We start from the raw sequence: 23,891 nt of genomic DNA on the forward strand, positions 1-23,891 counted from the left end.
GCAGAGATCAGAGAACACACAAATCTCCTGAAGGATATATTCCTGCTTCTTTTAAAAATGTAAATCAACAGTCAATCCTGTAGCAAAACACGGTTGAACACATCAAACACTTTTATGGCTCTTGACACGATCGCAAAGCTGTGCATAATGATGAGCTCACACTTCATGGTGCGCCAGTGCCTTCCCAGTAGGTTCTGTTGGTAAAACACAGCACTTATTGCATATTTTCATGCATACTTGTCAAGGTTTCACATGCTTCAGAACTTACAGAAAAAAAACAAATGTAATGTTTTAAAATACAATCACTGACTACTTGGCTAAATAAAAGACAGTTTATAGTGATTTTGCATTTATTGCTAAATAATAAATTTACTGTTTCATATCTGATTCATTATAAGCTATCAAAGAGAACAACTTTAGGTGGAGCGATCTTTTTAAAACATTAAGATGAGCTTTGCCTTTCTACCCTCTGGAAACAGGCTGCAGGACAAAAATCCAGTTATTATCTGGATGGTCTATTATGTTAATTAGGACCCAACTCCAAAATTATGTTCCTTCTCTAAAGCACTAGTAATGGATTTATTAACCTTAATAAAGCTGTAAACCCTTTATAAATGGTATGTTATTAAAAAAAAAAACCAGTGTCCCGTTTTCAAAACTTTTATTAAAGTATTTGTTAAAGAAGCTAAATTACATTTCGTTTTCCTCATGTTGTTGTTGTTGTTATTTGTGTTTTGCTTCAGTCATTCAGCATTAATTTGTAGCACAATGCCATTCATAACATTACCATGAGATGGTGCCAGAGTCAGAATAATTCACCTGGGCACCTCAAAACACATGAACTTCTTTAAATGTTACCACACCCTGGATACATATAACATTGTAAAGTCAAATGCAGCATGTGTAATTAAGCTCATTTACAGTCAAAGGAGCTTGCAAAGAAAAGCGTCTGGACTTCTTTAAGTTACTTGAAGACGTTTCACCTCTCATCCGAGAAGCTTCTTCAGTTCTAAGGTCAAATGGTGGAGAGTCCCAGATATAAACCTAGTGGGAGTATCCCCCCACAGAGGGACAAAAGGACCCCCTGATGATCCTCTAATCGCCTGAGCCAAGGTGTGAAACTGGGTGTGGGTCCCAATCAGCCAGAGTTTCGGGTGAGTTCATTGTGAAACCTGGCCCCACCTTATCATGCGAATTCCTGAGATCAGATGGCCCACAAATAAATAAAATATTTGTGTGTTAAATTGTGTGACTATATGTCTCACTGTTTAAAAAAAAAAAAAAAAAAAGTAGGCCAAGAGGCACTTGGAAACACAATTTTGAGTACTAAAACAGGTGTTTATATATCTGTCTGTGGAGAGATTTTATCAGTAGCGTTCCAAACAAGCAAGATACAGTCACAAAGCTTTACACAAAGAGGGGTGTAGCTGACTTCAGAATGAAGGCTGAGTACAGATATGACTATGGTCTGAGATTTCATTAGTATTGCAGTTGGTGTTACTTATCCACGGGTGTACCTTGCCTTTCGCCCGGTGACAGCTTGGATAGATTCCAGCCCATCTGGGACCCTGAACTTGATAAGCAGTCAAGAATATGGATGGAATAATTTGTGCCCTCAACTGTAGAAGATTCGAGAGCTTATCTATTATTAGTTATGATGACATAAATAGAACATTATCGAATAACTGAATGCACTAATGTTGTAGTAAAATGTCACGGTTCATGCCATATCCTCATTTACTGCACAGGAAACTCATATCAAACTGACAGTAAAGACCAACACTGACACAGACTTACTTATCATTCCACATCAACTATTTCTCCCTGAAGTAAAGGAAAGCACATAATTATGAGCAAAAGCCACTACGATCATACTCTTGTTTTTAAGAGTGAGGCAGTTATGAAATAGTTTTGGGGAAAAAAAGTTAAGCCTTCTTTTGTACGACTTCACCAACCAGTCAAGTTATAGTTTAAATCTGTTTCTATTCCATAACATGATAAATGCCAAGAAAGCTCAAAGGTAAAGCTCAAACTTTACCTTTGACTTTTAGATATAAAATATTGTCATTGTATAATTTTATCTTATTAGATATTTTTGTGAAATTTCTCAGTAGTAATATACGTATTCTTGAATTACAGCTAAAAGTATTCATCAAATGTGTGTTTATTTACATCATCCAAGGGAACATTTGTGTCACAGTTAGGACAACCCAAAAAACTAATGCTGGAGTGTAGGCGTAATAAGGTGTAGTCAAACAGATGGCAACACAGTAGCTCAGTGGTTGGTACTGTTGCCTCACAGTAAGAGCGATCATGGTTTAAACCTGGGCAGGGCAGCGTGTATGTAACATACACACATTTATAGCCTTCTTGTTGTCTTACTGACCACTTCAACCTCTTTAGACTACAAGTCACATTTTATCTATTCATTAACCAGAATTAATACAGAGCTTTACTCTGCACATTTCAAAAACTCCACCCAAGCATTAGGGAAATATGCAAACTTCACACAGTATATAACAATATATAACATGAAAGCTGCTTCTCTTTCAGACTCTGGTCGCTGAGAGTAACTGAGACACAGCTACAAATGGTTTTGCAGCACATTTTCCCTTGACTTCTGTCTCTGAATATTCATAATAATAATGCATACTTTATTGATCCCCGTGGAGAAATTACTTGTTTTTCTCTGCATTTGAGTGAAGTAGTGTGCAGCCACTTAGCAGGCGCCCGGGGAGCAGTGTGTAGGGACAGTACCTTGCTCAGGGGTACCTCAGAGTAGCCATTCAGTGGATTCGGACCACCGACCTTCCGATCATGTGGCGACCACTCTACCTACTGAGCTATCCCTGTCCAGCTATTCCAGTTCTTGATGAGAAAAGGACATTCACATTGTCACCATATTCCCTCTGACACTACACTGAGGGTGAAAAGTTCACACATTATTATCAAAATAATTTATGTTGTGATGCTGTGACCCACATTATCAGTTCCATTAACTTTGTGACAAATTGTCTTCACTGAGCAGCAACTAAAAAAGTGCAATTTAATTTTGAAAAATCAAGGTTTGACAAGTCATGAGTCAATGTTTTGACAACATTGGATCAAGCCTGAAATTAAATGTTAGTTGTATGTATTTTTTTTTATCTGACATTAGTAATGTAACCGAAAGGGAAAATATGCACACTGTGACACATTGCTTATTCATGCCACACAACACGCTCAGGATTGAATTGCTTGTAAAAAAAAACTGTGTAAACGTTCCACAGAAATGCATCAATTCTACCGAACATTTAAACCAATGATCTTAGATTAATCAAATGCTTAAATCGTCCTGCAGGACATTTGCCTTGCATTTAAGTGTTTTTGATGTAATTGGTGTATGTGGTGCATATTTTGTCAGATAAGTATAACTTTGGTTGTTTTACAGTCGAAACAACAAAGGGGAAGTGGATGAATGTTTTCTGGAAATGAAGTCTATTAACGTAATAGGTATATGTTTAGCAGCTTTTTATCCACTAGCAAAACTACAGATGGAAGCTGCTTTAGGGACACTTTACAATATAAGGTCTCATTTGAATAAGTCTTTAACATTTTAGTGGAAATGTATTTTAATTTTTAGAAATGTTGACTTGTATACTATTTGTCAAACACTGCACTGCAGCATTTAATAGCATTAATCATAAAGTATAGTGGTGTCGTCAGCCACATGCAAACTTTAGGTTACTTGCATAATCCCGGTTCTCAGATTAGCATGAGTGAGAGATCTCACTATGGGATGAGCCTCCTTGCATATTCCTCATTCCTCTTGTTCTGCCGATCCAGATTGGCTAGTGATTGCAACAATCATGTCAGGCAAAACCACCCATGCTTAAATATCTTGCGCTATTACGTAGCGGTTATTCAAGATAAGCACCTCTTCTCACTTCGCCTCAACAAGAAGGGCTGTCTGGTAAGACATCTCACTCAGGCTACTTTGAGAACCATGGTTACACAAGTAACCTAAAGTTCTCATTCCTAGCATTTGTTTTGATGTCTCACTATGGGAAATGGAAATTCCCGTATTGCCAGACAAGCTTATCTCATGCAGTCACAACAATAGCCATTATCCAAGTGAGGACCCAGTGCCCAGCACTTCTTGGGCTACACTTGGAGTGGAGATGTCTAGCCCATTAAGGCGAGAGGTGAAGACCAGCTCACTGCAATACAGATGTCCTGGCTTGACATCCCTCTAAAAAGGGCCCAGATCACTACTGAAGTGAGCCCGCAGGCCCTCTGGTGTCTACTGCCCCAAACTCGTATACGCAAGAGCAATTGCCTCCACAAACCAGTGTGAGAGCTGCTGCTTAGTGATAGGCCTGCCCACGAAATAAAAAGCTGGTCACTTTTCCAAAAATCCTTCGTCCTGTCCAAATAAGCATGCAAAATACAAAGAGGACATAGCATATGCAGCCTTTGCTTGGTTAAAGCTAGTAGCAATCCTGTCTTTAAAGACAGATGCCTCAAATCAGCCTCTTACAGAGGTTCAAATGGAGAGCCACAAAGCCCCTCCAGCACCACTGCTAAGGCCCAGAGGGGTGCCAGAGGGCTGGCAGGGTTCATGCCCTCAAAGGGAAGAAGCCCCCTGTATAGAGCTTCTGCTGCTGAATGGGCGGCCCTTCCAAGAGACAGTTGCCTTCCCTAACTCTAGGAAGATTACAGGATAGCATGCATAGCCATTCTGGGAGCGGGAGAAGTTGGTATGCTCTCTTCCTCACCCTGGAGAGTGTTTCCACTGGTGTTGCTTCCGCAGGTAGCTCCAGTAGTGAGCCCCAGCTAGTGCCAGCCCGCAGTTTGACCCCCTCCTTGTCAGCACCATCCGCCGGGGTCTCTTCCTGACATTCACAATTTTATGAAATTAACAATTTAGGGATTCACTAAACATAAATAAAGCTTAAAAATGATCATTAGAGATCATTTAGTGTAGTTTGTCATTTAATTGACTCGGGTGCAATAATCCTCTTAAACACTGTATCCAAATACTACAGTGATGTATACCCCCTTTTAATTGATCAGATTTCATCATGTTCAGTGTCACTGTTGTATTATGCTTGTGAGAAATCATGCAATTAAAACAACATTTATTGTAGTAATTCAAGCAGATATATATAAGGGGTGCAACAATACTCGTATCGATATTGAACCGTTCGATACAGTGCTTTCAGTTCGGTACGCATATGTATCGAACAATACAAAATTTTTAATTTATTTTATCAACTTTTCTTCTGACGATGCTGTCTGTGTTGAGAGCTCAGTGGATCTGTGTTCGACTACTCCGCCTAGGCTGCACTGTCGAGCGCAGATCCACTGAGCGCAGAGTGCTCGTGTGTGTGTGTGTGTGTGTGTGTGGGGGGGGGGACAAAAGTAAAACAAGTCAATGCGTCGCGATGTGCCACGCAATGCTCAATTACATTGGTGGGAACTAGTGCGTTAGCGCAATTAGCTCGTTAACGTGTTGACGCCGTCCAGCCCCACGCACGGGCGATCCGCGGTAACTCGTTAACGGAGATTTGCCGCGTTATGGCGTTAACGTCATTTTAACGAGATTAACGCTGACAGCACTAGTGGGAACACAACGAATATGACTGCACATTTACGCCGACATCATCCTAGTGCAAAGACAAGTGGAAGCAGACAAAAACAACAAGCACGCATGCTACAAACTTTACCGAGTCATTTAGACAGCCGTTAGCACATGATTCTCCTTATGGGGACCTGATATGTTTAATATGCTGCTGAGAATATAGCCCAGAAGAAGCGTATAGTATAGCTTTTATTTTGGAAAGAGCCATTTCTCTGTAATAAACTCTCTTTTCCAAAGATGAGTGATTTCTCGATCAGATAGATTTATTTTTTTATTATTTGTTGTTTCAGCAACATTAAATTTAAAAACTGTACTTTTGAGTTAAAATATATATTTATAATTTTAATAAATGACAAATTAAAAAGGCATGAACATTTTTTTGTATCGAAAAAATATCGAACCGTGACACCAAACTATCGAATCGAACCGTGAATTTTGTGTATCGTTGCACCCTTATATACACATGTTTTTCACAATACCTGTTTTACAGACCACACCATTTATGAGCACAAATGTATTTTTATAAGGAACTGCATCACAGCTACATCAATACAGCACTAATGAAACAAACAATGTTTATTGCTGTGCTATTTCGAAATGCCGTCTTATTTGCAAATAAATCAGTGCAGTCCTACTTGCAGTAATACTTTATGAATGGTGAGTAACTGAAGTACTCACCATTCATACTTACACTAATTACTGTCTTTTTTGCACTATTTCTTTGTCAAGTGTAACAATTTGTATATTTACAAATGTTTTTTTAACTGACCAATAAATGAACAAGTCTTTTACACAGCTGGAAATTAAAAGATTTATTTACGGCAATTTCAATGCAATGTTTAGAAAGAGGAACATATAAGAATATTTTTTTAAAATCAGAAATGTATTTTCCTTGGAGGCACAAAGATTTTAATGTAATATTGTATTATTGTAAAGTTTGTCAAGTAAAACTGACAGTGGCTAATGTACATCAGAACTTTAAACTTTACAAAAGCTTTATGTGATGCTGCTGATCTCGATTGCGTATCTGTTTCATGATTAAGATATGAGAGTCAAGAAATAAGTTGAGCTTTACTGATTAATGTTGATATTCCTCAGTAATCATATAGAAAACTTCAATGAAAGTTAATTTAGTTTCTTCAAACAACTGGACTGAAAGGTTTTGTGGAGTCAGCCATAAAAGCTTCAATCTCCTCAACTGTACGAGGTACACAAGTCATCAGCTCTATGCCGTCTGCTGTGACCGCGATGTCATCTTCAATGCGAACCTACAGAAAGAAGGAACAAAGTGGTTAGTGACACATGAAAATAGTCAAAAGCAGGAGGCATTCAAAGATTTGAAATGAGCTGGACCAGTTACTGAAAGATTTTTAAATATACATTTTCATTTGCTGATTATTTTGTAGGAATACCCTAGTTTAAGACTCAAACTATCAATTTGAAATGTATTTTAGGTTGATCTGAGCTACTATACTACTTTCTTTGGAGGAATACATCCTCACATTTATTTTGCTGATTTCTCAGGATTTGTCATTAAATGGCCGTGACAGAAAATCTGTTACTCTAACATTAATTAGCCTAAACATATTTGTGATATTACTTTTCAGTTAATAGACTTTATAAATACTTGTATGACAATCTAGGTTCTATTGTGACTTTGAACTGATCAAAAATATGACACAATACCTAAAATACCATAACATTCAATAGATCTTGCAGTGTTTAATTTACATATAAAAAGTCAAAGATGGTGGGACAAGAAAAAGCACACTCTACAGACACAATTTTAGAGATAGCAGCACCTTAAATTTTAAACTGGCTGACATTTTCATGCTTAAAGTGACATTATTCAATCTTTATAGCTTTTTTCTTCAAAGTTGTACATTTGGCCTTTAGCAAATCATGAAAGAATACCAATCCTGTCAGACTGTAAACTAAGCAGAAGCTGAATTAATTTCAGTATCAGTTGGCCCTTTGTTCTGTTACCACCCTGGTCTAACATAAACAACAAAAAGAACTGTGCAAGCATACTAACCCCTCCGAAGCCACGGAAGCGAGCCAGCACTTGGTTGTTGATGAAGCAGCTCTGGGCAGGGTTAGCCAGGGCCTGGTTCAGCAGGTGGTTGATGAAGTATATGCCAGGCTCCACGGTAAGAACCATCCGTTCCTGCACCAGGCGGCCCATCCTAAGACTCTTCAATCCAGGCTCGTCAATTCGCTCGATACCCTATACAGCAGTTGACAGTAGTATTATTTAATTATTTAAATAAATGTACTTTTAAAATATGTGCAAAACTGACTAAATTGAGGTTTATCCAACTACTGTATCTGATACCATAAATAAATGCTATTATATTTTTTGTCAGTTTGCTCATCAAAGTCAAAATATTTCAGGGTTTTTCATGCAAGACTTTATGTAAAAATCATCAAAATGCTTTTTACTCAAACAAGAAGAAGAGACAGATAAGAGCCATATAACATGGAAGTTTATTAATTCATCATTTTTATATTTTCCTGTCACACTTACCAAAGTCAGTTAACAGCATTGTCATGTATCCACACACTGAGCACTGCATTCAGTGATTCCCACCCCCTCAAAGTTTAATTCTCATACTGTTGCTGTCAGCAGGGGAACATTCAGTAGTTCTACTGGAAATGCTGAGGGTTAACCAACTTCTCTATTTACATGTCAAAACTGAATATCACTACAAATTCCTCCACCACAGCGTGAAACTATCTGTACTCAAAGTTCAGATGACATTTCATCTTCCCCTCGCTCCTGTCCTCATCCTGAACTTGTTCCTTGCAGCCTGGCCTAATTTAGTTCCTCTCTCACTTCTGCACCAATGGTCTCTTTATTACTGAGGACACATCAATATTCCAGTAACAGAAATATTTTCGTCCTCTACTGTCTTCAGACTATTACTGTCACAGAAATAACTGCTGACTAGTTGTTGTGTTGTGTGAAATTGCAGAACACAAGAGTTCTGTTCTCACCTCAGGGTAACCTCCTACATCGTGCACATCAATACCCAGCAAATGTCCAAGGCCATGGGGCATGAATACAGAGCCCAGGTGGACCTTCATCATGTCCTCCACGCTGCCAATTAGGATGCCAATCTTTACAAGTTCTTCCAGGTGAACCCTGTCAGCCACACGGTGCATGTCGGTCCACTTCACACCTTCAAAACAAGCATTTTTGTCAATGAACAACAAAGCAGTTAAAAATTTAACTATGCTTGTTATTTTAAAAGATTATTAATTTTTTAGGGACTGTAATTCACAAGAATATTATTTTCAAAGCTCCAATTGTAATGAATACTAAAGAATACTTTTGTAACTACCTAAAACACTACACGTGTAACCAGTTTAAAGACTTTACAGACAAGTATCCTCATGGTGATCAGTTATGATTTGTGCTTAAGACAAACAGATTTCTATATCTGTAACATATTAATTAGTTTTTAACCCCTATGCTGCTATGTTTCAATAGGAACAGCAGATTCAGTTTTCTTGACATTTGCTCACTTTAATTTTAGTTCGGTAAAATAATATAACCTGGTCTGAGGGCAGCCATCACCGCACGTGAGGCTTTCAGGACGGCTTCGTAGATGGCCCTTTGGTCTGGAGTGAACTTGCCATTAGCTGGGAAGGAGCAGGTGATGTCCGAGGAGTAGCAATAGTACTCTCCACCCATATCAAAGAGACTGCAGGAGACAAAACAAATAAAAATGATTAGAGAATTATTAAAGAATTTATTTCCAACATGTTTTATGTTTGTGTCCCACATGCTTTTCGATAAAAAGAGATGCACAGAGATGGCAAAGTCACTAAAGGTCACAAGAACAGTAACCTTGATGGCATTTGCGATGGTATTTGACAAAAACTGCATGCTGGGAAATGGCTCATTTAGGAGAATCTGTACACATTTATACCTTGTAAAGCACTTTGTGATCTTTTATCTAGAAATGTGCTATATAAATAAAATTTTACTTACTTACTTACATTCTGAATTAAGATCCAGAAGAATGAGGTGGTTGTAGTCTCCCCCACTCATTAAAAAAACCCCCAAAAAAACCCCACAACCCATCGGTACTCACCACATATCTCCATCTGCGATTGTCTTGTCATTAGGAGCGCCAGCATGACCATAATGGAGAACAGAGGAATTATTGCCACTGGTGGGAATAAACAATGCACCAGTCACAAAACATAAATAACATTATTCTTCAAAGCAGAGAATACTTTAAAGCATCAAATGGATTCCAGTCTCTTGTTTTAAACCCCTAGTTTTAACAGGAAAAACGCTTTCATCTACAGGCCACTAATCTTTACAATGTTCATGATGCATGGCCTTTAACCCAAAAGGCCAGAACATGATTAACAGCATTTCAAAATCTTTCATCCATAATGATGCTGCTCGCTCACAGCTAAAGGGGGGATGTTAATACAGTTTTTTTTAATGAGCATAGTTTATTCTGGCCAACAAATCACCAGGGATACAGAAGAGATGCATGGAGCCTGCTCAACTGTGTCATATACCCTTGAAGGTACTGCAGGAGCATAGTTTCCTCCAATGTATCGCAATTTTGTCGAAAATTGAAGTATTTTCTTTCCCCCTAGGAGCGCTCAACTTAATAGAGGAACAGAGTATTTGGTGCTCTAATGCCTAGGGCTATGGTGTCAGGGTCAACTGCTCGATTGTATGATCAGTATGCTACGATTGCCGGTATTAAACTATAAAGGAAAAAAGCACTACAGCAATGGTTTTCTTTCATTCATTTTTGGCACCAGGAAGAACAGACTCAATTTGATTTCTAATACCAGAAATAAAACAGGTAATGAATTGTCAATGCTCACGTTCCACAAATACAGGTGTAAGAGGTGTGGCGCATTCCTCCTTTAGTATAGCAGTAGTGCTGGAAAAGACTGCAAAGATAGAAGGGAAAAAAAAATCTAATTACCTGACAGGCTTCCTCTGCCCTTTTCCTGACTCTATGCTTTTTAAGAATTCATTCAGCACTCATTCTTTAATCATCACATGGCCAAACACATCAAACAGCTTTATGACTCTCGACAGCATTGTAGACCTGTGTAGGATGTTAAATGTTTCCTCTTAAATGGCCAGCACAAATGAGCATGATGGAAAGCTACTAAGACACCAAGGGTAGTGAATACTCAGACATGAAGAAAGTAAACTGAAATATTTATACTATTACATATTTCTTGTGTTAAGCACCCATATTTTGAGTACCTCAAAACTACAACCAAGCACTGAATCTGAATTGTAATCCTATACTATGTTTGTATACCAGAAGCATGCAGTGAAGCAATATGCACACTTTCCAGTTACCGAGTAACCAGTCATTACATTACACATCATTATTAACAAGGCCTTCAGATTTCCTACTACACTGGAGCTAATAATTCTAAGCAAGCAAAGAGGTGTGACATTTCTGTTTGTTCCATCTGTGTCACCAGAGTGTAATCTAAACTGATTTATTTATTCATTATCACCTGCTGCTAATTTTACACATCAAAGGTTTAACTAATCCAATTATAATATATAACAAACCAATTACATATCGTCAAACATAGTAAATGCATCAGCATAACATCTACCCAAATTAGTGTGGACTAAGTCCACTTGCTCAAAAATTCATTGTCATGTAAGTAAGCAAGCGTAAGTAAAGTCTAAGGAATGCAGTGTGCTTCCATGTCTTGTCACCAAACACAAGTTTTTACGTCTTCATAATAATAATAAAAAAAAACTCGACCTCTCCATTTCATATTCTTTCTTTCCGGGTTTCACATGCTTCATGATCTATGCAAAAAAGAAAAACAATATATGAGATTAGCAAGCTTGAAATCTATTTTCTAAATCCTTTTTAAATTAAATTCAAATTCCATCCTCCTTTAAAATGATCTTCAATGTCCACAGAGTGCAAGTTAAGCTTTTTTTAAACTTATTAATGTATTTTTTTGTACCTGACTGCACTGTGGCAGAAATATTTTGAATCTCTGCTGGAGGTGTGTTGGTTCCAGTTCTATCAAACTATGAAACAAATGTCCATGATCTCGTGCCATGGTTTTATCTTCCCACAATACCCCCGTGAATTTAAACACAGAAAAAGCTGACTGTGTGTGATACACATGGCAGGGAACTAAAGAAACAGATGGATCTTTTCATTGCAGTAGCTAACTGCAGGGACATTACTGGATTCTAGCCAAGCTTTGTGGTGAAATAAACATTTTAACTGCGCATCAGTTTAACTATTTTTGATAAAGTGGTTAAACATTTCTGCTGGTGTAAACAACCAGTGTGTAAACACAGCATGAGTAATGGAGGCTGAAAATCACTTTGTAATGTGCACTACGAAGGGATATGCTAAGTAATTAGGTGCTCATATTGCTTATTCTAGTTAAGCATTTGGAGCTGCTAGAGCATGTTAGTGTGTTTAAAGTTGTTATATTTAAAGATTATATGGATAAAGAATCAACTGGAAGTGCATCATAATTAAGTAGTTTACTTTTAGCTCAATGTATAACCAAATGTGCTCATTTCTGATGCTGCTCTTCTTCTTTATAACACATTTAATAAATGTTCTTTACACAGTTTATGTGCAAAACAGTGTATTTTGTAGAGCTGCAGTGAAGTACTACATAAAGGCATAAGGTTTTTATAAGTATGAGAGATGCTTATTAGGGAGCTTCTCTTTTTTAAACAGCACACACGCAACACTTATTGTGAGTGACTTTAAAGGACAGATAAAATTGTGAGGTTAACTGCTGCTCAGCCCCTGAAGAGGTTATTTATGTTGATAGAGTCAAATCCTGTGTAGATGTAAAGTATTGCTTTAATGTTACAGCTTATTGGTCAAATGCTACCACAGTTAACTGCTCGCCTCCAAGCTACTGGAGGAAGTTAAAATCGATAGTGTTTAAACAGTTTAATGTCTTAGAGGATCCTGAGATCTTTACACCTTTGGGGGAGTTTTAAAATGTAATAAGCTTTTTGATACTTTGCGTGTTTAATTCCATGCTCTGATTTTTTTTCCTTCCTTTTCCTTTCGTTCCATAAATATACTACTTTCAGTTTTTAAAAATCGCCTGTTTAACTGAGAGCTAACTTACCATTTTGTGGGCTTCACTGGAAACTCTGTTGGTGTAGCGCAAGACCTCCAGCTCCATATCAGTCTTAACAACACGGCTGCAAACAGAGAAGGAGTAATCAGCTGTCTCTCAGACTAAGAAAATCACATTACAGTGGATCTACAGCCATATAGTACACAGAATATAGGCCTCAGACTAAAAGAAAACTGGTGTATTTTTCTTTAACCTGCACTTCATTTTCCAAATAAGCAAACGTCCTTATTTTTATTTGAGGTAAATAGAAATTAGCTGCAATCTCAAAACTTGTAGAGACAATCAATTTTAACTAGTTTGGTACCACCAGTAAGAGAGGTAGTAGCACTGCTGTCAATTTGCCCAGGGGGATTTTCATGGCAGCTATTTCGTGGACGATTCTTGTAGTATGCAAACTCAAAACTGGACTGATTCCATTCATTAATGTCATTATTAAGATGAGCAAGGACAGAAAGTTTGAAAAAGTACCCATATTTAGTGCAACATCTGTACTCTAGTGGCTGAAATAGTCATTTCTAATATACATTGCTAACATAGCAACAAGTGTAAGAATCACGTGTCGAGAAGCTTTTAGGTCATTTTAAGGTAAGTTGTATATAAATGAGATCTGTCATTTTTTGTTATTACAGTTGATGCTTTATAAGCTACTGTTGCAGAGCTACCTATAATATTTATGTCTACAATGTGAGTCTTTCACTTGAATTAAAACTTTGCTTGCTAATTTATACCATGCTGTTCTCATGTTTTGTGTGTACCTAAGATGTCTTAGTAATGAAATGAAATAAAGATTTCTATACAAATAATCCACATAAATAATCCAATGCACTTGTAACAAACAGTAACAGTAATTAAAAGGGGAAAAAAAGAGCTGTAGTGAGACGAGTGTGCAGAGGGTTCAATCAAGCCCTGCTTCCCATGAGGTGTGCCTGAAAAGCATTCCTCCTCATTTTAGAAAATGTCAATTCATCTGGAGGGTGCAAGCTCTAATGCCAAGGACAACCAGGCAAGCACGAAGTCCATTACATCCACACAATCTCACTTCTCAATTGAGAGGGGAAAAAAAGAAAGAAAAAGAAACAACCACAAGAAGAGCCCCCGTTTCTGATAGCAGACACACAATTACCTCACTGGGCAGCTGTAATTGCAAAGATTTGCGAGAATCTGACTGAACAAACTCTTAGGCAAAAAGTGCTTTTTCTCAAGTGGACTTTTTCAGTGACAAATTTTAATTACTTACCAGTCCACAATGACAGGGTGTAAAAGAGTGTTGTTCACTTGGAAGCTAATCCAAGAAAGAAAAGCAAAAAGAAAAGAAATTAAATGAATATGAAGCAAATGGTTACATTTCTTTTGAAACAAGTACTTGAGCCTTTTTTAAAAGTATCTGGGGTTAGAGTAGGATGATAAAAATAGCAAATATATGCAGTTAAAAGAACAAAGACCAGTGCCAAGGACAATGCTATTATTAATCAATGAATAACAAGAAAATTGGTTTAATTGAATTATATTTGAAATTAGGTTAATCAGCAACAATAAGTATATGTAAGAGTTTTCTGCATTCTTAGTGAAAAACAGAAAAACCCCCATCCACAAACAAAGTATAATTATGTTAATGCAAATTGAAGCCAATTAAACATACCGACTAATTCCATCAAAGGAGGCCTCACGGCAAGTGCTCCCACTATCTGTATTCTGTCCTCGCTGCAGAAAAAATATAAAACAGGCAAACAAGTGATCACATCACCACCGTGTGAATATAAATGTTTATACAGCTTAGTAAATATTTTCTGGTATCTAGGAGTTCATCCATTTTTAAAAGGTAACCTTTTTCAAAAACAGATTTGGTGCTACTATATAAGAGCTTAATTAAACAATTCTTTTATTTTTCATACAACTGAGGTGGGAGCCAACATAAAGCAGGGTACAGAGGGGTGATTAGGGTGAGGATGATTCAGCAAAATACTCCCATACCAGCAATATTCAATACTACTTAACAGAAGCTTAGCATTAGCTGTAATTGGGCAAGAATGAGTGAGACATACCAGTGTGAGGAGAACTGCTGGTTTTAGGTTGGACAGGACATTGGCTATCTACAGGAATGCAGACAAAAACTAATTAGACATATCATAGCACGGCAGAAATAACAAGCACAAGTTTTCCTTTGCTTTCAGGTGGCAGAATAAAGGTGACTTTGGCAGGAACCATCCTGCCTCTGTGGCTTCTCCAGCAGGACGTAAGAACAATAAAGCCTTGGATCACTGACCTGAAAGAGCTGCTTAATAAAAAGAAAAAAAAGCCTTCAGGTCTGGGGACAGGGAAGAACTGAGAAGCATGTAGCACGACCTAAGGGTGAAGCTGAGGAAACACAAAGACTCCTACGGGAGTAAAATAAAGACAATCACTGGGTTTAAAGTGACAGACAACCAGTGGGCAGCCTGGAGAGAGCAAATGAGCTAAACGATGTCTTCAACAGGTTTGGTTCACAGCCCTTTGCTGTCTCCTCCACACAAACTCTGGTCTCCACTCACCCTCGCTCCCCTTCTTCTCCCCAAGTGAACTCTATGGATCAGAGTTCCTAAGGCAGCTCAAATGATGTGTGCACCAAAATGCTCTACAGTGCTAGAGGAGCAGCATCAGAGCCGGAGACACCAATAAACTCAATAAACTAATTAGGAAGTCTGGCTCTATGACTGGCTGGAAAACTGGTCACACAATCTGCTATCCATCACAGATAATCCTGACCATCCTCTGCACCACTTACTGGGCAGGCAATACAACATATCTACCTGTCAGAAACGTTTCTGCCAAATAATAATAATATCCTTAATAAAACTAAAATTCCTAAATTATTCACTCCATTGTCTTAAAACACGCTTTATCTTCAAAACCTACAATCTAGATTCTAGCAGCTCAAATTTTAGAAACTGGAATAAGACATAGTTTGAAAGGACACTCACATGAATAGTGTCTGAACAGTTTTAATGGCAATGTGAGGAAATCATTCTCATTCTCAACTGTAAATTTAAAACATGAAAACATTTACCCTGTATATAGTGATGATGCATAGAGGATCTGCTCATGGTTAGAAATGCATCTATTATTTAAAAGTTAAAAAATATTGAAACAGAACACAACAGAATCATAAAAATGCCAGATACTATTAAAACACAAATTCAACAATTTAAAGGTGATTTGTGTGCATTTAAAGTAGGGTAGTGCAATGAAAAGCGTGTGTGTGTGCATCAATACCTCCCATGTCTGAGTGCTGCCTAAAATATTCATGACCTGATTTGGATAAGAAAGAAATATTGTTCTCTTTTTGGTTCTTCTGTAGGCAGCATTGCCATCTGAATGCTGAACACCACCAACTGCTTTTTTGTCTTTCTAGATGTCAGCCTTGGGTATCTGTAGGTAGTCGTGCAGTTTATTATTTTTTTCTAATTTTACCTACTGTGTTAAGCTGGTGTTGATTCATGGAAAACTTGGCAGATGACTTGCATCTTAACCTGTGACTAATTAGGATATCTAACACCTCAAGCAGGTGCAGAGATGTTAAAATACCTGAAATATCATCTGAAGTATGAATCATCACTTGGACAAAATGTAAACATGGAAATTACTGTATAATTATGTGATCGTTTAAATGCCAACCTCTTAGCATTTTCTGGCTAGTGAACACTCTTATATTGTAGTCTGAATATATTTTATGATTTGTTAACATGAACACCTCCAGAATAGCTCTGGTGCTGTCAGTCCACCAGTACAGCTCCCCTGGGAATCTGCTGTCAACACTGATAAACATAACCATTTTTCTACTCTCTCAAAACATGCAATTACAAAGAGCCTTAACTTAAGTGCATTCCTCACACTGGGCTGTTAAATGAAGCAAACAGAAGTGCAGGTTACAAATTTAAATAATAAAATTCAAAATGAAGCCCCCCTAAGAGTATGGGTGGTTTGGCTCTTTCTCAGTTATGCATTCTAATGAACTGTTGTACCAAATGGATTATCAGTGTAATGCTCCATGTGCTTTGGGGGAGCCAAAAGCACTGTCCACATTTTCTCAACAAGGTTAAGGACTATCCTCTGAGATTTTACACCGTCTCACACAAATAACTTTAGTTCTATCGTCCTATTATATGCAAATACAAACATGTCTCAGAAATCATTTCAAACCTTTCCATAAATATTCTATTATAATTTCAATAACTAACTATAAATCAAATAAGACCTGCACTAAAAAATGTATTTGGCACATATCTTGTAGAAGGTTGTCAATAGGGGTTTAGCCAAGATGTGCAACTAGCATAGTGACGATTCTTCTTTAAAAAAATAATAATATCTGTTTTAAAACACATAGCACAATTTCACAAGTTACCCTTTCTTACTTGTAGCACAGAGCAAGAGATGGCTTACATCAGCAGTATTCTCACTACTGAAAATACTGTTTAATTTAGGCTCAGATGGTGCCTGGGTAGCATGCAGGAGGCAGGATGCATAAAGGCCACCTGCTACTTGTGAATACACCTGTCTATTACCTGCGCTTTTTCACACATCAGTATAATTATATGTCACACTGACTTTGTACCAGGGAGCTGAAAGGTTAGACTGTTTAATCAAAGTCCTTCTAAAAGCAAGGCTCGCTATTCATCTTGAAATGGCTCTAGGCACTTATGTGGCCAGTAATTTTGAAGCATTATGTAAATTAACTTTAATTCTAATAGTTGTCAGGGTATGTATAAAATCACCAGTAAAATCTGATCAAATCTTCTTAAAGGGTTTAGTGCTATTGCCCCAGCATAAGGTTTCAGTTTTTTCTTCCCCTGGGAAGTTACACGTGTATCGCTGCCTTTGGTCTCACAGAATTCTTCAATAAATTTGAATTCAAGATTCTTTGACTTTTCTCACTTGTAACCGTTTCTAGTTTCATGAGTGAGCCAACTGCACCTTTGCTGGGTAATGACTATAAAAGCTCAGAGCTGCAACGTATGTGAGGAAAACGGCACTAATGTCCTTTGATCCTGGTCATGGCTTTATCAATTAACATTAAAGATCAGCTACCATACAGAAAAACAGATCACACCAGAGAGGCTGGGCTGTAAAGACCAACACTGACAGACTTACGTCACAGGTGTGGTGCACCTCATCAACAGCATACTTCTCCTTGAAGTGCTCTTTGGGAAAGATCCTGTCAATAAACGGAAAACATAAAACTGATGAACAAGTGCACTAGACAAACCATACACATAAAATCAGACGAATTTTCAAAGGCTTGTCTCTTAAAACATTACTGATGGGCTATGTTACAACACACTAGCAGAAGTGCAGTATTGAGGACAGAGTTCAGAGAGGAAAGAAACTGAGCAGAACCTAGAACATTAATTGCTGATCACGTTACTTTTGAGTGAATTTTTTTTCTTAAAGAGTCATATGACAAAAGATGCTTTTAGGTTTCTAGATTAGGGAAGTGAGCATGACCATGTGAGATGGTCAGTATCGGTTATGGTGTCCAGAGTTTTCAATGATCGTCTTATACACAACCAAACAATACTATGGATAAATAAATAAATCTAGTTTAACTGAACAATTTATTCTGTAGTGAGTGAGTGATCTTGATATTATAGGGCAGCACTGCTATAGTCCAAATCACTAAGACTGAGGTCTATGTATTTATAAAATGATTATATATTATATTGCATTTGACAATAAATATAATACACAATTAAATACACAAGGTTTAAAAGCTGATAACATAACTGTGAGCCCTTCCTTGAAGGTATAGCTCACTGCTATGGATTAGCGGATGCCGATGTTGGCCTTGTACACTGCTCTTTGAGGATTAGTGTGACTCACTCTCCCATCCAAGTAGCATAGCTCTCGGGCAGTTTAGGAACAAAAAGAATGGATTTCCCAGAGTCCACATCAATGGCTCCGTAGCAGTCAGCCTCAGTCACTCCAAAAGCCCAGTGGAAGAAAGACTCCTGTACAATCCAAGAATCAGTAACAGGATTAATGAACTAGCTTTGTTCAGATTATTTCATGGGAAATATAAGAGCTTCCCTTTGTCCAGTCAGTTAGGTCAAGTGACATCAAAAGTAAACCTTCAATATTCTGACTGATTTCTGTTCAAACAAATAACAGTCTTGAGTTTTTGTTGTAGAAGAATTATATTCAAGAAAAAAAATGCAGCTAAGTTTTTCTATGCAGTGTACAGGTTGTCCAAGATATTTGTGGCAGAGTGTGGAGAATATGCAAACAAGAAATGTTGAAACCTGACTTTGTCCAGGTCAGGTGTTTGTGCACTCAAATTGAATACACTGATTGTTCAGACAAAATGAACTACAGCTATTGATTATTTTAGAAATTAAGTTTAGATTAATTGAGTAATCTGATAAGAATACTTCTGATTTTATTAATAAGCAATAATAAAGATTCAAAAGCAAAAGAATAATGATGATGCACAGAGATGTGGTGCAGAATATGTCGTTTGCCATTTGTTTGAAGTCAGCTCACCTCCTGCAACCACTTTTCCGAGAATACGCGCTTCTTTTGCGGTTCGGACTCCTTCTGACATTTCTTTGGAGGTGGAGGAACACCAAAGTAATTGCTTAAAGGAGCTTGCTTCTTCAACATATTTAAGAGTCCTAAACAAATGTCTAACCTCCTCCAGATAATCTTATGTATGCAAACGCGCATTGCAACTTCTTATCTGGTGCCCGTCTTTTATGTTGACAGCCTATGCGCACCTGAAGACCACTTATGTGCAGCCCTGGTTATTAACTTATGTTAATAATAATAATAATAATTCAGTGACCAGCCTAACAGCACCAGGTCAGTGGCTCAGAGTTTTATTACATTTTAATTAATATAATTTATTGAAATAAATATGGCGTAGTACACCCCATGTCCCCCTTTTAGACTCACCCCTTACTTTCTAAGGCGTCACTTCAATAGAAAGTGGGATGGCTGTAGTCAGCCTTAAGCAAGCTGCCTGACTAAAAAATAGTGTCAGACTAAGATGCATATTTATGCTTTTAATGTAAAATTATTGTAAAGCTTGGTTGTATATTTGTTGCTGTGTAAAATTCAACTCAAATTTTTAAAAAAACAAGCAGATTTAAAAACAACTCACATTGGCCAACGTGCTGTGAAAAGAAAAATAAATCACAATAAATAATGGAATAGATAAGTAATAAGTAAAATACATGTTAATAGGTGCTAAACATGTGCAGTTGTGGCTAAACAAGGCATAAGAGCCATACTGAGCAAATACCATGATGGGCGTTGCAGTCAAACAGAAGGCTCTTGAAATTAATTCTAAACCTCATTGGGAGTAGAGAGAAGCCGAAACCTGCTGGTGGATGGAAGGAGCTAAAAAGTCATCAGATTTGTGCTTGTGGTTTGATGAAGATCTGATGAAGAACGTTTTTATGCCAATCCTGCTGTTTTAGACCTTAAAAACACACTTTAACTCTTAACACCTGAGTAGACTCTACATTAAACTACGACAGCATCATCTCCCCTACTTTTTGTGGAGAAAACTGGGGGTCGTTTGGGCTTAATGGTGTAATACTTTTTCTTCACACGCAAACTCCTAAATATGTTTCTGTTGCAGTTCTGTTTTTGTGTGAGAGAAACGTTCATGCTTACACTGATTAAACAAAGCATTGAAGCAAAGAATTTCCTTCAAGGACTTTTTGCAATCAAGTTAACCAAGGAATCTCTGCAGCTCTACAATAAAGAGCAAACTCACTGATAGGCTGGGCTCCTTTAACGAATGAATAAATACACTACCAATAGATGTACCAACCTGTCTGAAGAGGACGTCTGTGTCCGTGCAGTACCTCTGCGTCTGTTCTCCTCCCTGCAGCACCACTACTGACTTTGGCACCACACCATCTTTGGCTTTCAGCCCCTGGCACAGTCGCCGTCGGTTCTCGGCAAAAAGGGCAGCAGACACCCTCAGGGTGTCATTGCCCAGCCAGTAGACAGGTCTGAAAGGACAGGAAGACAAAATATCTCAACGTGGCTCAGGGTGGAGTAGTGGCTGGAGAAAATGATGCATAGTTGGAGTCAAAATTAGAACTGCCCTGTATCAGCGAGCACAAGACTGCAAACACAATTACTAAACTTACCACACTGTTTGCATCATTCAGTTATTCTCTCATATCCTTATATGTATATAGCAAAAATTTATTGTCATGATTCACACAGTTAATGTTGTACCACTGTGGTAGTACACAGTGGAGTCATATGTCCCAAATCTGTCTATAATTGCAGTATAAATGATCAATTCTCAATTAATGTTAGGGCAAACCAGCAGCGCTCAGACAGAACATCAAAACCCTGCCTAATACCGTGCCGGCCTCCTTGTGTCAGCAAAAGTGGTCTGAACCATCAAAACATGGACTTTGCGCCCTACAGATTGTGGTGTTGGAACTTTAATATTGTGGTTGAGTGATGAAGATTTTATCTAATAATACATCACAGTCACTATAAAAAAAAGATTTATTCCAGAATAAATAGCAGGAGTAGATGACCTGCCGTCTTTTTAGTTCTATCTGGGAGTAATCCTCAGTACTATCAAACTTTTAAAGAGAGAGGTGAACGTTTGCCCGAGCTCCCTTCGGGAAGAGTTAAGACATAAGCTACAGACAGATAGACAGCCTTGTAAGTGGTAGGTCTTGGGTATAAATCTTGGTCTCTGGCTGTAGCTTGGCTGATAAGATTAAAAACCCAACATATCTGTACCAAAGGTTAATCTATAACTTCCTAGAATTTAATGGCTGATGGCTTTCAGTATCATTCCCGGTTGACTGAGTTTACTGGCTAAAGTGTGTATCTGCAACAAAATAGAGCCACTTCTATTATTGAGCAAGGCAGATAAAATCTATGAAACTGGAAGCCAACTATTCCACCCAACAAAAGCTCAGAAATAGGAATAATACCTTGTATAGTACAACTGTATCAATAATTTAAGATTAGAAAACCCTAAATTTGCGGGCAAAATTTCTATTGATGTGCTAGATTACATAATACTGTGAGGTGTCTCATCTGTTTGTTCCACACTCTGAAAATTGCCTGGGACACTCTAGCAGAGATAACTTTATATGTGCTGACTGCAGACTTTTTCATGATTACCACAGCAGATTATTTTATTGTTTTATAATGGTTAATAAGTCAGTCTGGGTTGTTTCACAATTGCAAGAAAATTGACCTTTGCTGAGATCAGCATAATACTACAAGGTGTACAAACTCGGAACAAGAAGACTGAAATGTAAGAATTAAAATCGTTTTAACCAATTTATAGCCTATAGCCTTGTAGCTAGCTAGTTTTTTTTTTTATTCATTAAAAAAACTAAAGTAATTCAAAAGTTGGTTTTCTATTTTGCTGGAATTCACAGCGTTTCTTATACAGCCCTTGAGGACAACGTTTAATTTACTATATATAGTTACTTTATATCTAACATTCTAAAGCAATGCACGGTTGAAGTTGCAGACTTGTGTACAACTTTTCAAGGTACACTTGTCCCAGTTCTCCTGTGGCTTTTAGGCTGTCTCTGTGTCTTCCGTTTAATCATGTGGCTCCTTGAGCTCAAATAATGTTCCCTTTCTATGTAGTTTTACCCTGAAATATTTAGTAACTTTTTGGATTATTTTCTAATATTGATACTGATTTTAAAACACACACACGCGCACCCAACAGCTTAGGTACACACACACACACACAAATCCATGCAGTAAAGCAAAAGTGCGTCACAATATTACAGACAATAGCGAAAACGTAGCTGCAAGTATCAACAGTTAAGAAGTCCCATATTTCACTAAAAACGGGTACTTATCGCGCAGTTTGACAGTTAATAAAGGGTGTTTTTTAGCTGGCAACATATATCGCGAATACGTAAGTGAAACATGCATGCAGCAAAGCAGGTTACGCTAACACCACTCAATTAATTATTAGGCGTATAATAAATACATATTCATCAGTCAATCACAACTTACTGCGCTGCTGCAGCCATGATATTGCCAAGTGTCCGACGAATGTCACGTGGGGAGAGCAGTCACGTGAGTTTTACGTGGCGACATCAGCTGACGTGGCATGTTGTTGCATTCACGTATTCAGGAAATACGAGCACTAGCAGTCAGTGAAGTAGAATTTCAGTCTTGGCTTAAACGTTTACAACGCCCCGTAGTACAAAAACACATTACCTTAAAGACATAAAAGAAAGTCCTAAGAAGAGTCTTTATAAATGGGTCACTTCTCAAAATACCACTGTTTGTTTGATAACGTTCTGATTGTGAAATTTAAAAAAAAATCTTGTCCTTAAAATGAAAAATTATGTGTTAGAGGAATAAATATGCAATAATATGCAACTCCTCTATAGTCACAGAAAAAATAATTATAATTAAAAAAATGTCGGCACACAAGTACAGAGAATATTAAAGGAATCATGTTCAATACCTCTTTTAAGACTGTTTTTGGCATATTTAATTTTTGACAATATCCTAATAAGGGTTCCTGATTTATTTATTTTAAATAAACCATATAATATTTACTGTGTGTCTGTGTATTATTTAGGCTGTGGAAGGTTTGGGGGCTATGTAGGCATCATATACAGCTCTTTATTTGTGTTTCATAGCCTAACCTCATCAAATATTGTGTTGTTTATTTGTGGCATCTTTTTGTGTGTTCAGTAACTCAAGGATGAAGTGCAGCTGAGTTGAATTCTGGTGACTGACTTTGATACATATATTATATTTCTTTGTTTTAAGATGCTTTCGTGATCTATACACCTAAAATTGATCCTATATCTTGTCATCAATCCCTGAATAAACAACATTAATTTACCTGCAGATGAAAATTACTAATCAGTAATGTACATTTTTTTTGTGCATGACCGTTAACAAACAAAAAAATAAAACCATGTTGGATAATTGGATATAGTTACAATTATTTAATATTATTATCATTATTATTAATAATATTTTTTGTAGTGTGCTCTATTTGTTTAAGCTATAAGTGCTGCCATACATTAGATGGAAGAGGCATGGTGCAATTAAGACACCTGACCACACACTGACAGTAATACTAAGATTCTGCTTTCGTTTCTTCAATTTTTTT

General features: G+C 37.4%; 1 protein-coding gene across 1 annotated transcript; it reads right to left on the minus strand.

The window, feature by feature from the left end:
* Positions 1 to 6,420: 6,420 nt before the first annotated feature.
* Positions 6,421 to 22,896, minus strand: pepd (peptidase D). The gene is made up of 15 exons (XM_005913006.2): positions 22,772 to 22,896; positions 20,580 to 20,763; positions 18,623 to 18,750; positions 17,894 to 17,957; positions 14,812 to 14,859; positions 14,409 to 14,470; positions 14,007 to 14,051; positions 12,758 to 12,833; positions 11,401 to 11,447; positions 10,484 to 10,552; positions 9,724 to 9,801; positions 9,182 to 9,330; positions 8,621 to 8,805; positions 7,659 to 7,850; positions 6,421 to 6,891 (listed from the first exon to the last, which is right to left on the minus strand). The coding sequence occupies exons 1-15, from the start codon at positions 22,786 to 22,788 to the stop codon at positions 6,763 to 6,765; spliced, it is 1,473 nt and encodes a 490-aa protein (XP_005913068.1). The 5' UTR covers positions 22,789 to 22,896; the 3' UTR covers positions 6,421 to 6,762.
* Between the last annotated feature and the right edge of the window lie 995 nt (positions 22,897 to 23,891).

Source organism: Haplochromis burtoni, unplaced genomic scaffold (genome assembly GCF_018398535.1).
Source record: "Haplochromis burtoni strain Fernald_Lab_line unplaced genomic scaffold, NCSU_Asbu1 Contig_2, whole genome shotgun sequence".
Classification (NCBI taxonomy): Eukaryota; Metazoa; Chordata; class Actinopteri; order Cichliformes; family Cichlidae; genus Haplochromis; species Haplochromis burtoni.